The sequence below is a fragment of the Mastigoproctus giganteus genome, chromosome 13 (genome assembly GCF_048544385.1).
Source record: "Mastigoproctus giganteus isolate SK-2022 chromosome 13, ASM4854438v1, whole genome shotgun sequence".
Classification (NCBI taxonomy): Eukaryota; Metazoa; Arthropoda; class Arachnida; order Uropygi; family Thelyphonidae; genus Mastigoproctus; species Mastigoproctus giganteus.
The window spans coordinates 46,813,253-46,826,972 of NC_143587.1; the positions used below are offsets into that span (position 1 = coordinate 46,813,253).

A 13,720-nucleotide genomic window follows, 5' to 3' on the forward strand; every position below is an offset into this window, starting at 1 on the left:
ATTTTATCATTTTAATTCTGCCCAAGTAACATCTGCCAATTATGAGTGATTAGATGAATTAGTGTCCTTATAGGTACAATGAATATAAATCATCACCCTCCCAAACTGGCGCCTCCGTAGCCAGGTGGGAAGGAGCAGCAGTGCGTAGCACACGCTTCTTGATTAGACCAGGGTTCGAGCCCGTCACCACCAAATACAGAGGATGCGGAAAGGTCAAGGGAATGACCACCGCATATTCGCGGAGCAATATGGCCTTAGTTGCTAATGCTCCTAAAAAAAACCCCAACAACAACCTCCCAAACTGGATGGAAGACCCCAGGTTCAAATCCCATCACTGATGGCATGAGTTTTTAGGCCAAACATAGCCAGGTAATCAGGTACAATGGTGCAAAAGCTCAACCTTTGAGGGGATCGTGGTTCAAGTTCACTCAACTGCTAAACATGAGTAGTGATTGTATTTGTTTTCAAAATAATTAAAGTCCTCTCACCTAATGGTTGTACCAGAATGCAAACAAGAACCATTCTCTAAGATTGCAGAAGTTTCTTTTCAAAAGTAAACATAAAAATAGCTTTACTTGCTTTTGAAACTGAAGTACTGTGGAAGTTTACTATAGCAAAACCTGGTAAAATTGGAAAAAAATTAAATTGATTTTCATTTTATTCAAATTGCAGGTTAAAAAGTGCATAAATATTAAAGAAAATAACTATACTGTATACTGGATTTTAATATCCATCTGTTATAATAATAATCTTTATTTCAATCAAACAATAGAACCCTGAAATTAATACAGGGTGATTTAAAAAAAAAAAAAAAAAATCTGAAAACAACCTGCTATCTCCTGTCCTGCAATGTAAGGATTTTCCCTGTGATTCCAACGTGTTCCTGCTTTATACATTAATCTCTTATGTAGGGCTGAGTCAAGCACTTTGCTGAAATCCAAGTAAACAATATCAAAATTAATTCCTGTATTCAATTCATGAGTGACTAACGCCGGTGGCTCACATCTGGTGAGTATGGGCTTGGCACACCCAGGGTCCTGAACTGAATATCATCGTTCTTCTCTTTCTTGGTGATTCCCTTCTACTTTTGACACACTCTCTCTCTCTCTCTCTCTCTCTCTCTCTCTCTCTCTCTCAGGGTTTCAGGGTTACTTGGGAACTTTTTTTTTTTCCTGGTGCAGCATAAGCCTCAGGCTTCCTTGCATCATATGGATATTATTAATAATAATAATAATAAAAATAACTAACCAGGTTGGTTAAATTTTTATCTTTATAAAATCATGCTCTGCTTCCTTCAGAATTCCATTTCTACCTAAATGTCTCTGTATTGCACTCTTTATGATTTGCCTTACCACTGAAGTCAGACTGACCAGTCTATAGTTAGTGCTTCATACTTATACCCCACCTTTATGTATTTGTGATATTTTGGCATTTCTCCAATCCAGAAAAATCTATCCTGAATCCAGTAAGTTCCTCATTATAAACTGTAATTGTTCGATGCACCTCTCTGCCTCAAATTATGGAGTATTTACTATCAACTCTTTGTTGAACAGATGGGCTGAGAGGTGGCAAATGAAGTTTAACATTGACAAATGTAAAGTACTACATATGGGAAACAGTAACCCCAGAGCAACGTATCAACTCTGTGGTACTACACTGACAGTGGTGGAGAATGAACAGGACCTGGGGGTAATTGTGCAGGCAGATACGAAGTTCTCTGAGCAGTGCAGACGAGCTGCAAGAGTAGCTCATGGTGTCTTGTCAATGATATACAGGAATTTTTCTAGCAGGGATAAGGAGGTGATTATTCCCTTGTATAAGGCAATGGTTAGGCCACATCTTGAGTACTGTATACAGGTCTGGAGGCCTCATTTCAAGAAGGATGTAGAGCTGCTGGAACGGGTACAGAGAAGGGCAACACAATTAGTGAATGGAACAAAGGGTTGCTCTTACGAAGAAAGGCTTAAGTTTTGCAAATTGACAGGATGGTTAATGACAGTAATCAGGGTATGCTACTGTGACAAGAGCTAGAAAATTAAGGCACATGGGCTGAGAATTTACAATTGAAGTTTAACTGTGACAAGTGCAAAGTATTGCATATGGATAGCAGTTATCCCAGAATAATGTACAAATTGTGGAGTACCACACTCAAGGTAGGAGAAAATGAAAAAGACCGGTAATTGTGCAGCCAGACATTGTTCTCCAAGCAATGCAAACAGGTCGTTGGGACACCTCGTGATAAGATTGGGTTTCGTCAATGATAGAGGAATTTTGCTGGTAGTGATATGGAAGTAATTATCCTTCTGTATAAGGCAATGGTAAGACCACATCTTAAGTGCATACAGGTCTGGAAGCTTCATTTTAGGAAGGATATGGATCTTTTGGAACAGAAGCAGAGAAGAACAGTGAGATTACTGAGGGATAAAAAAAAAATACAAGAGATATTTAAATTGCAGCATCACAAAAGTAGGTTACTGCAAGGAGATGTGATTTAGATGTTTAAGGCTTTCAGTGGAGTAAGCTAAATATCTTGGTATCCTTTTCTTGTTCAAATAATACACAAGGATTAATTTAAAGTAAGGTAGGATAGTTGCAGGAAGTGTGCAATTTACTTTTTGCCAGAGGGTAGGTGATTGCTGGGAAAAAAACTTACATCTGGTGTTGTGGAAGTGAGTAGTTTGAGTAATAAGGAAGAATTAGACAAATTATTAGCATTACCATTAAGTTGAGGCATATGATGCAAGAAAGCAAGCTTATACAGCATCAGCCAAAAAAAAAAAAAAACCTTCCCATTTCACCCATCCGGTCACTCCAAGTGTTTGTCTAGTTCAGTATCAAATTTATTTTCCTTAATTTGAATCTATATCCCCCTCAGGTTCTTAGTCTGAGCAAGTGGAAGTATCTCACAGAATTGAGCCTACTCAAACCATTCAACGCCTTATACACCTCAATCAGATCACCTCGCAGGTGCCTAGTCTCCAGATGCTGCAACTTGTAGAACTTAAGCATTTCTTCATAAGCTCACCCCTTTGTTCCTCTCACCAATCTTGTTGCCCTTCTTGTGCTCAAGCAAATCTACATCCTTCCTAAAATGAGGCCTCCAGACCTGTATATACAGTACTCAAGGCATGGCCTGACCATTGCCTGCCTTATACAGAGGGACAATCATCTCCTTTTCCCTTCTAGCAAAATTCCTATATATCATTGACAAAACTCCATGACCTGCTCTGGCAGCCTGTCTGCACTGCTCAGAGAACTTCATATCTGACTGCACAATCACCTGCAGGTCTTTTTCATTCTCCACCTCCCTGAGTGTAGTACCACAGAGTTGGCAAATGATGCCAATTCGTATTGGCATCATTTGCCAGTACAAATCCTAACTTACATTAATTTTTTTTTCAGTGCAATTCTATATTAATCTGACAAATTGTCAGTTTGTTATATCATGTTGAGCCGACCGGACTAGCCGAGTGGGTAAAGTACCTGCCCGGCAACCCAAAGGTCGCGGGTTCGATTCCCGCCTCGGGCTTGGATCAAAGTACTGCAAAAACCTTGGGAGGTGCAATATGGCCACAGAAGCCGATGCGCCAACAACTACCAAATCAAAAAAAAAAAAAATAAAAAAATATCATGTTCTCTTTACCTTCCTTAAAATCTGAGCCTGCCAGTGGCATCATTAATTTTTGTTCCTGGAAGCACACTTTGTTCTATTTCACCTATGCTTATGACAGAAAATGTTACCTGCTTCCCTGTTTGCTTCAATCTTCCAGTAAAATTAAATCCTTATGAATGTAGTATACCTTGATTGTGTTATTATATATGACATTATATGTTATATTATTCTGTTTTTAAGGCCAAAAGTGGCGCACTATGGTCATAGTTGCCGATGCACCCAATAAATCCCGAAACAAACAAAAACAAACAATTAAGGCCAAATCAGGAGTGCATCATAATGATTCAACTCAGAATGCTGACTTACAGATAAGCTCTTGGTTATATATTTGTCTCTAATACAAGCACCTCTTTCTTCAGTGAATCGAATCCTTCTAGTAATGTGCCAAGTTTTAATTTGATCAGTACATATTTACTTTGGAAACCAAGAAAAGAATCACATTGAGCTATGATTCATATTGAGGCCTTGAATGGGTTGAGCCCGCTGAATTCTGATGGGATCCTTCCACTTGTTCAGATTACGAACCTAAGGGGGCATAAAGACAGATGTAGAAAAGATGTGTGGAAATTTGCCTTTAGCCAGTGGGTGGTTAATTGCTGGAACAAACTTCCATCTGTCGTTATAGAAGTTGATAGGTTGAATAAATTTAAGGAGGAACTGGACAGGCATTTGGAGGGAATGGTGTGGGTTTTTTTTTTTTTTTTGACTGATGCTGCATAAGTTCATACACTTGCTTTCTTGCATCACATGCCACTACTACTACTATTAGCAACTATATTGGCCCTTGAATACATGCCACAGGCTATGCAAGCAATGAACTCTTTACTCACATGGGAATCAAATATGGCCATTCCGTCTGAGTTGCAGTATCCTCACATGAAGTATTCAACGTGGATCTTTTAACAAATTGTAAATTTAACATTATTAAATTTATAACAAATATAATCAGAGAAAATAACATTTTTTAACATAAAATTTACAATATATTAAAGAAATTAAACAAAAATTAACATTAATCTACTACTTCTTTATCCAGATGGCTAATCCTTTATGCTTTAATCTATCTGTTCACAGAGAAAAGATGTGCACATCTTCTCTTTGCAATGAAAATTAGCAGGTAACTGGTTCTTTTAGAAAGAGAAACAGAGATATAGCTAAATGAGAGAATTAGACAAAATGATATTAAGAATACATTGAGTAGACATCTTTGTTTTTTATACAAAAGCACAAAAAATTATAGTTAAATAATTCACTGTATAGTTTATAAATTAATTAATTTTTTTCTCCTTCAGGTGGTCTTCAGTGTGATCCTGTAGGCAGTTTAACTCCTGAACCAAGTAGAACAACTGGTCTCTGTCAGTGCAAGGTAATATTTCACAGACCTACTAATTTCAATTTATTATATTCCAAATAATGCATATCTAAGTTAAATGCATGCTGTTCTTAAGAACTAACTTTACAAAGAATATACTTTCACTAATTATATTTAATGATATTTCCCTTCTGTTTTAGTTTCCTCAATCTTTGATTCTATTATATGTGTGAGAATGAATATCTATTCTTCAATTAATAATAAATTTAAATTAAATTTCCTTCTGACTCATCATTGAAGGTTTCCTAAAACTTAAGGTAATCAGATAACAAAAACATTGTTATTGATCCTTGTCATCATTTTGGAATCATTTGTAATTTTTTAATTGGTCATTATCATTGATGACCAACTTTTCTCAGTATGGAATGCCCCTCGATGTGGGCAGCTGTATGTGGTGAGGGGACCTCCCAGTGATACTGCTGGTCTTCTAGATTAGCATCACTGGGATCCAACGCCTATACCTTGGTTCCAGGGCTACATCATTGGCATCTGGCATGTGCAGCTGTGTGCTGTGACTCGTAGAAACTCGGAAAGGGAGATCCTGGTGGTTGAGGGCCCCTGCTTTGACAAGACGAGAGGTCCCAGACTGGCCCAACTGGGGTCAATTGGTGGGTAGTTCTTAGTGGTAGGGTTAACTGCATTCCAATAAGTCTCCCTTCCTTTGGTCCTGGGATGGGATCAAGGCTTATTGGAAATGTGGGTATGGTGCTCCTAAACAAACTTGACATCCCATTCGTTTATGCAATACCTGCTAGTTCACGAGTGGACATCCCTCATAGGGCTCCGTGGTGGGTGAGGTACTTAGGGCATCAATTTTTTTATCTTACTCATATGAGTAATTTAAATCCTATTTCTTCTGGAGCCCCAACAAGGCCCCTACCTAACCGATTGGAAGATACTGATAATTCCAATTCAAAAAGACCTATAACTGAAGATAGACCATCTGTGACACTGCTTTTCCTCATTCTCCATTTCCTCATTTTGGGAAAATGTCACTCTTCTTAATCCAGAAAGAATTAGAAGTGTTGACAGGATCTCTAAAATCTGTAAAATGGCTGCATTCTGGAGACATTTTAGTTGAGGATGGAAGCCAAAAGCATGCACAGGAACTTCTGAAAGCCACATCGTTAGGGGGAATACCCATCATCGTTGACCTCGGGTGACAAGTGATTATTAGTGTAACTAAGCAATTCCAAGTGAGCTCTATACTGCATGTGCAAACTGAATAGTTTTCTTTTGGTTTTAAATACAATTTTTACATTATTTAGTTGTAATGCATCTTTTTGCACTACAAGAACTAGGCAGAGTTCCAGAAAGGAACTCACCTTTCTGTTTATTTAATAGTACTAACCAAACTAACTCAGCTGCTTGGTTACTCTAGTGGCACTGTTCCTGCCTCTCCATGGATGGGCTGGTAACCTGGAAAGAAAAGTTATCTTTCCAGGACTAAAAGGAGCAAAATGATTTCCCCTACAGGACCTAAGGAATTCTAACATGGCTAATCACGAGATAGAAGACTAACTCATGCAGTGCCAAAAGACAAAAAAACTGACATTTAAGTGACTTAAATGTGTCTTAAGTGAATTAACTGACACAAAAAACTGACTATTAAGAGACGAGCTCCAGTGCATCTTATTATTATTATTAGCATATGGTGCAAGGAAGCCTAAGGCTTATGCTGCACCAGCCAAAAAAAAAAAAAAAAAAAAAAAAGATTCTGAATTACCCAGAGAGAGAGAGAGAGAGAGAACAAGAATCAGAAGGGAATCACCAAGAAAAAGAATGATGATGATATCCAGCTCAGGACCTTGTACTGCACTCTACTCAAGAACAGTTTCTAGGTAGTCCCCCACCCTCTAAAACACAAAAACTTAGAAAATCTAATATAATTATATAATTAACTAGCTTATATAATTAACTATATAACATCAGTATAGATACACCATAGTTTACCCATAAATTTGAACTATGTGTAGTGTAAAAGGCATCACTTTAACTGTATCTCATATTATGGGTGCCTTCACAACGAGATAGCTGGTATTGCACTACTTCAAATAAATAACGCTTCTCTAGCAGCAAAGACTACTGTTATTTATTTTCAGTGGATACCACCACCACCCAGACTATCTCTTCGAAGCTAGTTGGCTTCGTCATCAGTTGTGAAGGCACCCACAATGAGATACAATTAAAACAATGCCTTTTACACTACATACGTAGTTCAAATTTATGGATAAACTATGGTGTATCTACACCGATATTATATAGTGTGTGTGTGTGTGTGTAACCTTTAATAACATATTTATAGAAAAAAAAATTAAATCAAATTATAATTTCAAAGATTTTATAAAACCTTATTAATCTTAGATTTTCAATTATGCATTGTGATAGGTTTCAATAAATACCTTCATAAAATCATAAAAATAAAATGGTAAATCCAGTGGCGTAACGAGAACAAATTGGCCCCAATGCAAACACAGGTCAAAGGTTTGGGGTAGGGTAGGGTTAATGTCCTGGTTAACCATACTCCAAAAAGTGAAGATAAAAAAGACAGAAAGAAAAGCTCTACATATTACCAATTATTTCTGAAAAATACCTGACATTTTTGTTTTTACTTTTTCTGAACAAAGAAATAAAATACCGGGAGGATGGCAATTCTACCAGCAACTGTCTACCTATTTTATTATTATTTAAAATAAAAAAATTACTGACATCAGAGTAATAAAATTACAAATAGTTCTGTCAAATCGTAACAAAATGCAAAGAATAGTAAAAAAAAAGAAAAAATAAATAAATCTACAGCAATGAGTAACATATATTAATATGAAAACTGGACAAAGTTTGACGATTGCTGGTGTCATGGATCATTCATAATTTGTGAATTATTATGTAAAAAAAAAATCCATCATGTAAAAAAAAAAACTAATGGAAACTGAAATAATAAATTTACTTAAATCTTCAGCCTTTCTATCACAAGTTGGAGAAAAATTCAATCATGCTGGTTGACACTGTTTTTCTTTCTCTGAAAACTTGAAAATTTAGAATAATAGTACATAATACTTGATGACAGCTGCAGAACTTTTTCTCTGCCAATAGAGCAAATGAAAATCTCTGTGATTGGCTAAATTCTTTTGTTTAATTTCCCAAGTTACTTCTTCAAATAACTTTGCAACAAATTTTTCCCCAACAAACAAAAACAGATAAAAAGGTTATAAAATGCATTATTCATGGCCAGCGACAAAGTCCAGGTCCTGTTCACTGTATATAAACAAAGCCATAGACAAGGGTAGAATGTTCTTGTGAAAATGGCAAATGAACCTCAAAATCATAAATTTAACAGAACTTTACGCTTTAGAGAGACTGAAGCAGATGATCTACTCTGCGTGGTCATTGTGTATACAGCTCTTTGAACACCATGGGATAAATGCTAGTAGTAGTAGAAGCTTGATGCAAGAAAGCAAGTGTATCAGCTTATGTAGCAACAGCCAAAAAAAAAATAAATAAATAAAACAGTTTCACACATCCATTCCCTCCAAAAGTTTGTCCAGTTCCTCCTTGAATTTATTTAACCCTCCTATTTTGTTCAGGTCAGTATGACCTGGTCGCCTTCTTTTTAATGCCCTTAAATCCTATATTTACATAAATATATTGTTGCCACTCTGACTTTTACTAATTTACCCTAATGACGGTGTACCTAGATTGACAAAAAAATTTTACAATTAGTTTTTTTATAAATGTAATTGTTACACTTATTGTGCTCGGGTCAATATGATCCAACGATCAGTTTTGTTGAAATTTAAGGAACGAGAAATGAATTATTATCATAAATGATCGTATTTTGTTGGCTTTGTTTTATTTTCATAGAAATAACTTGCATTACCACATTTCTTGAACAAGTTTCAACATGTGCATTATGTGCACTCGGTGAACGACAAGTTGGTGCCTGTTTACGCTGGTGGGGGCTTGCTAGTGCCTTCTCGCATATATCTGCCAGTGTGCACTTGTATGTCAATTTCTTAGTAAACATCAAGCTTGGTACTACTCTAAAGTTAACAGTAGGAAGAAATTGTTGAAGATGTGTACTAAGAGATCGTTGATGGACAGTGAAATTGAGAATCTTTTGTGTGCTTCTGATGGTAATGATAATACTTCTGAAGTAGAGGACCATTTGTCTGAAGTAGAGGTGTGTAGTGAATTGAATGATGAAGTGGAACCTATGATTTCAGATGAAGCTGTTGTGGCTAATTACGTAACCACAAAAAAATGGCAATATAGTGTTGTTTGTTTGTTATTTGGTTTTTAGGAGCATTAGCAACTAAGGCCATATTGCTCCAGGATATGTGGTGGTCATTCCCTGACCTTTCCACATCCTCCGTATTTTTTGGTGGTGGTGGTGGTGGACTCGAACCGCGGTCTAATCAAGAAGCGTGTGCTACGCACTGCTGCTCCTTCCCACCTGGCTACGAAGGCGCCTGCAATATAGTGTGGGAACTGCAACATGCCTAATCAACAAGGAAGATTTTCATCAGAAAATAATATGCTGAATCCTGGACTAACAAGGTATACTACATCCAGAATATATGATATAAAATCTTCCTACTGCTTATTTTTTATCCCAAAAATTGTAAACTTAATTTTGAAGATGTCAAATTTAGAAGGAAAAAGAATTTATGGTGACCAGTTGCAAGAACTAACAGTAGTTGAATTAGAAGCATATTTCAGCCTAATGCTTTTAGTTGGAGTATATAAATCTCACAGGGAGGCAACCTCCAGCCTATGGGATTGAAATGTAGGCTGCCCTATATTCAGGGCAACGATGTCCCTACAATGATTCCATGTAATTTCACAAATAATTCGCTTTGACGATAAAGGAACTCGATCACAATGGTGCCAGACTGATAAATTAGCTGCCATATGGGGCTTGTGTTGTGGGATGAATGGGTTGCAATTCTACCTGCAGTCTATAATGATAAGGAAAATGTAACAGTAGATGAACAACTGATACCCTTTAGAGGCCATTTCCCATTTAGGCAGTATATAGCCAACAAGCCAAATACAGAATTGAGATTTGGACTTAATGAAAATTTATAAACACTTATGCGTATAACATAGGTGGATGGTTGACAGTTTTGACAAAATAATGCCATATTTTGTCAAAATTGTCTTCACAACAAGTGCAGAATTGTCAGGGGCATTGTCATGCAACAAGAGATCTAAATTTCTAAACATAGCCACAGTGCTTGATCTGTTGACTATTTCCATAGCATTCTGCTTCCAGATTGTCCTGTTGACCCACCAGTTTCTTTTCTCTCTTCATGGCTCAATTACAATATGCACTACCTTTAAAATATCATGTCTCTCATTTCTGAATCCTTGTGAGATTTAGAGATAAGGTGGGATAGGAGATCAAGCCAAAAACCTTTTTTTTCCCTTTAGTCAAAAACCTTTTTTTTTTTTTTTTTTAAGTAAAAGCAAAAAGATGCATCTGAACTAAATGTCTGCTGCTGTATCCTTTGGTTCAGTTCAGTTAATTGAAAATATATATTTTTTTAATTCTCAAAATTATACCTCTAGTAGAAAAGACAAAAAAAATTTTCCCCCTTTTCATCACTGCCCACCTTTCCTCTTGATTTTAAAACTTGGCTAAAATAAATAGGCTGGCTTGATGATGGTATGTGATGGGATTCTCATATCCCAACAATCTGTTTATTAATTTGCTTCTGTCTAACTTTGACTGTCCTCTGTAACAGTATAGCAGTTTCACCACTTGTTCCCAATTTGGAGAGGTCTGGGTTCAAATCCTGCCAAAAGTTGAAGGAATTTAAGTCCTTTCTGAAGTCCTTCAATTTAAACTGTAGTTAGCCAATCTCAGGTGGAGGGAGTAGGATTGTTTCCTGTTAATTATTTAAGGTTTATCACCCCAACATGTAAATCTGCCCACAAACACACACTTATATGAACACAATGCAAACATGTGATTTGGGTTATGCCCAGGAACTGTTAAAATAATAATAATTATTATTATCCAGCTTTGGTTGTAGTGCTGTGATGTACTTAAAAATGAAATTAATACACTCCCTCCTAATACAACTGGGCTAGGTGTTGTGCCCAAGTTTGTTTCTAAATTAACCTGCTTTCCATCTCATCATACATTTCAGTTATTAGTAAAGTTATTTCAGTCAGTACTAAAATAATTTCAAAGCTCTTCCTTCCTTCCCTTACTCGATAGATTTCGGCATCTTACTTCTCTTATATTCTTTATGAGAAAAAAGGAATTTCTACCATGACCAGTCCACTGGAAACTTTTTTTTCATTCTCTGATGTTATTCATCAGAATATTCAAGTTGACCTACTTTCAGCCACTTTTTATGCAGTTTGTCCTTCAGTCTCAATAGATGCTATCCAGGGCTAAGCAGCAGATGCTATCTAATCCCAAATGGAAGTGATGTCAAGACATCTTCCATTTAGGATTAAAATTGGATATTATTTGTTGCCTGAACAACAGAACAACTCACCAGAAACTCCCCTTATCCCAACTGCTAACAGAATCTTATCATAATTGTGTATTTCTCTATCCTCATCAGAGTTGCTTGCTTAAGTCACCTCTCCTCCCATCAACTTGCTTAATGTGAATCTTTCAGTGTTGTGGGTGGACAAAAATTGTAAGAAGTAATCGATCAAATTCCATTTCCTTTAGCCACTAACAGTTTTAACTTTAGTTATATTCTGCTTGTTTCTCAGTGTGAATTTTTAATGAAGAAATGTCATGTTTTTTGTTCAGTACAGTATTCACTGTGCTGAATATATATATAATTAACCAACTCTGTTGGCCATCCTTAACTAGTAGTATACTTTTCTTTTGGAATTTTTTTTCTTCTTTGTGCAAGATGTGACAGGATTCTAGGCCATACAGAGTAGGCATGTTAGGGATATGTTGCCCTATAACACATTTCCTTTGGCCAGTAAACAAGTGTTTATTATTTCTTTTATTTATTAATTTGTCTTGATCATTATGAAATTTTAATTTTAGCATCTGCACATAAGTGTAACCTGTAGTAATATAAAAGTAATTTGCCAGTTTATAATATTCTTTAAATCATTCTATTTGTTTTCTACTAAATATATTTTATTTTTGAGATCTAAATCTTAAAATTGAACAACAGCTTTCTTTTTTTAGCCCTACGTTACTGGAGCTCGATGTGATCAGTGTAAAGCAAATACATTTCATCTCAATCCTGGTTCCCCTCTTGGATGCATTGATTGTTTCTGCATGGGCATTACAAAAGCCTGCTCTAGTAGTACATGGAATCGTAATCAGGTATCCTTTAATTTTAGAAAAATTCATGAAAATACAGTAAAATGAAAATGTTTCTTAATAACATTTTAAAATTATCAAGAAATTCCATCATATTTATTGGATTTAATGGTATTTTTTGTACACTATCAGTGAAAGGAAATTTTATTTAATTGTACTCAATGAGAGTTTATTTTAATAGGAAAAAAAGTAAAATGATATATGCTATTATATGAAAATAATAATGCAACATAGGTCCACTTTTAGCAGGGATAACATGGCAATCCTTTTTAGTGTGGATTAACTAGGTATGTAGAGGTATTCCCGTGCATACTATTATTATTATTTTTTTTTCTTATTTGAGAATGACTTTTATATCCGTAGATTTGGTACAGTCAGTCCTTGTATAGCACGATAGTTGTTTTCCTAGAAACCCTCGTGCAATGCAAAATCGTGCAATATAAACAACAGGCCCTATGGGAAAAATGGGGTTAGGTGCCGACCACCCAAGATTGGACACACATTTGTAACCAAAACATTACCAAGCACAATAAATAATCGTAATAAAATATTGCTAATGCTTTTGCTTCTATCGTAAGCAAACTGTTTTTTGTTTGATTTTCTATCCAAACAGATGACAGCCATTCCATCTCCTCCAATTCTTTGTGTCTTAATCTAATGGATTTTAATTACACTTTGAGTTGTTCCTGCTATGAAAGTTTTTATTTTCTCTGCATTCTTTGTAATTCTCGGCGTTGCCTTATTTAGGCCTCTAGCACATGCAATATCACATGGTCTTTCATTTCGTGCAAAGTGTTTCACAATTTCATATTTTTTTTCTCTATCGACAGAGGTGGACTGGCCATAAGCCTTACCAGAGAAACCACGGTGGGTTGGAGGACGGTGTGATTTTGGCCATAAACGCTAGTATGAGGCCACTACAAATTTTCCCGGGTAAGAATTTTTGACCCAGTCTGCCTCTGTTTATCGATATTGCTTTTCTTTTTCTCTCTGAATCTGAATCTTCATCAGGATGCTTCCTTTTCACACCTTTTAAGTATTTTACTTGTTTTTAGGGAATAAAGCACAATTACAAAATGAGGAGGCACACCTGATACACATAAACAAAACTGTGCACGTGTAGCAACTGAATGAACAACACCGTAAAAGCTGAGACAACTCTAACGCCTCACTAGCTCACATTTTACTAAAGCACATTTCTGGGGGTTACTACTATAAAACAATAAAAACAATTTCCAGTTGCGTTCCTGCTAGTGGAATCTGTTATAAACTGGTAGTAAACTCAATCTGATTGCATTTCGATAATACTGATAGCTGGAATTTTATGTTATTATGGTGAAATGTGTTTCCCCTTCACTGATAA

At 36.1% G+C, this 13,720-nt stretch overlaps 1 protein-coding gene across 11 annotated transcripts in view; it reads left to right on the forward strand.

Annotated features, from left to right (window-relative positions):
* The window catches only part of trol (terribly reduced optic lobes), a 1,731,230-nt gene that overhangs the window by 925,993 nt on the left and 791,517 nt on the right, over positions 1-13,720 (forward strand). For all 11 annotated transcript variants that reach the window (XM_090387691.1, XM_090387694.1, XM_090387699.1 and 8 more), the window contains 2 exons: positions 4,966-5,039; positions 12,220-12,360. In XM_090387691.1, coding sequence (XP_090243817.1) covers positions 4,966-5,039; positions 12,220-12,360 — 215 coding nt within the window. The remainder of the gene's footprint in view (positions 1-4,965; positions 5,040-12,219; positions 12,361-13,720) is intronic.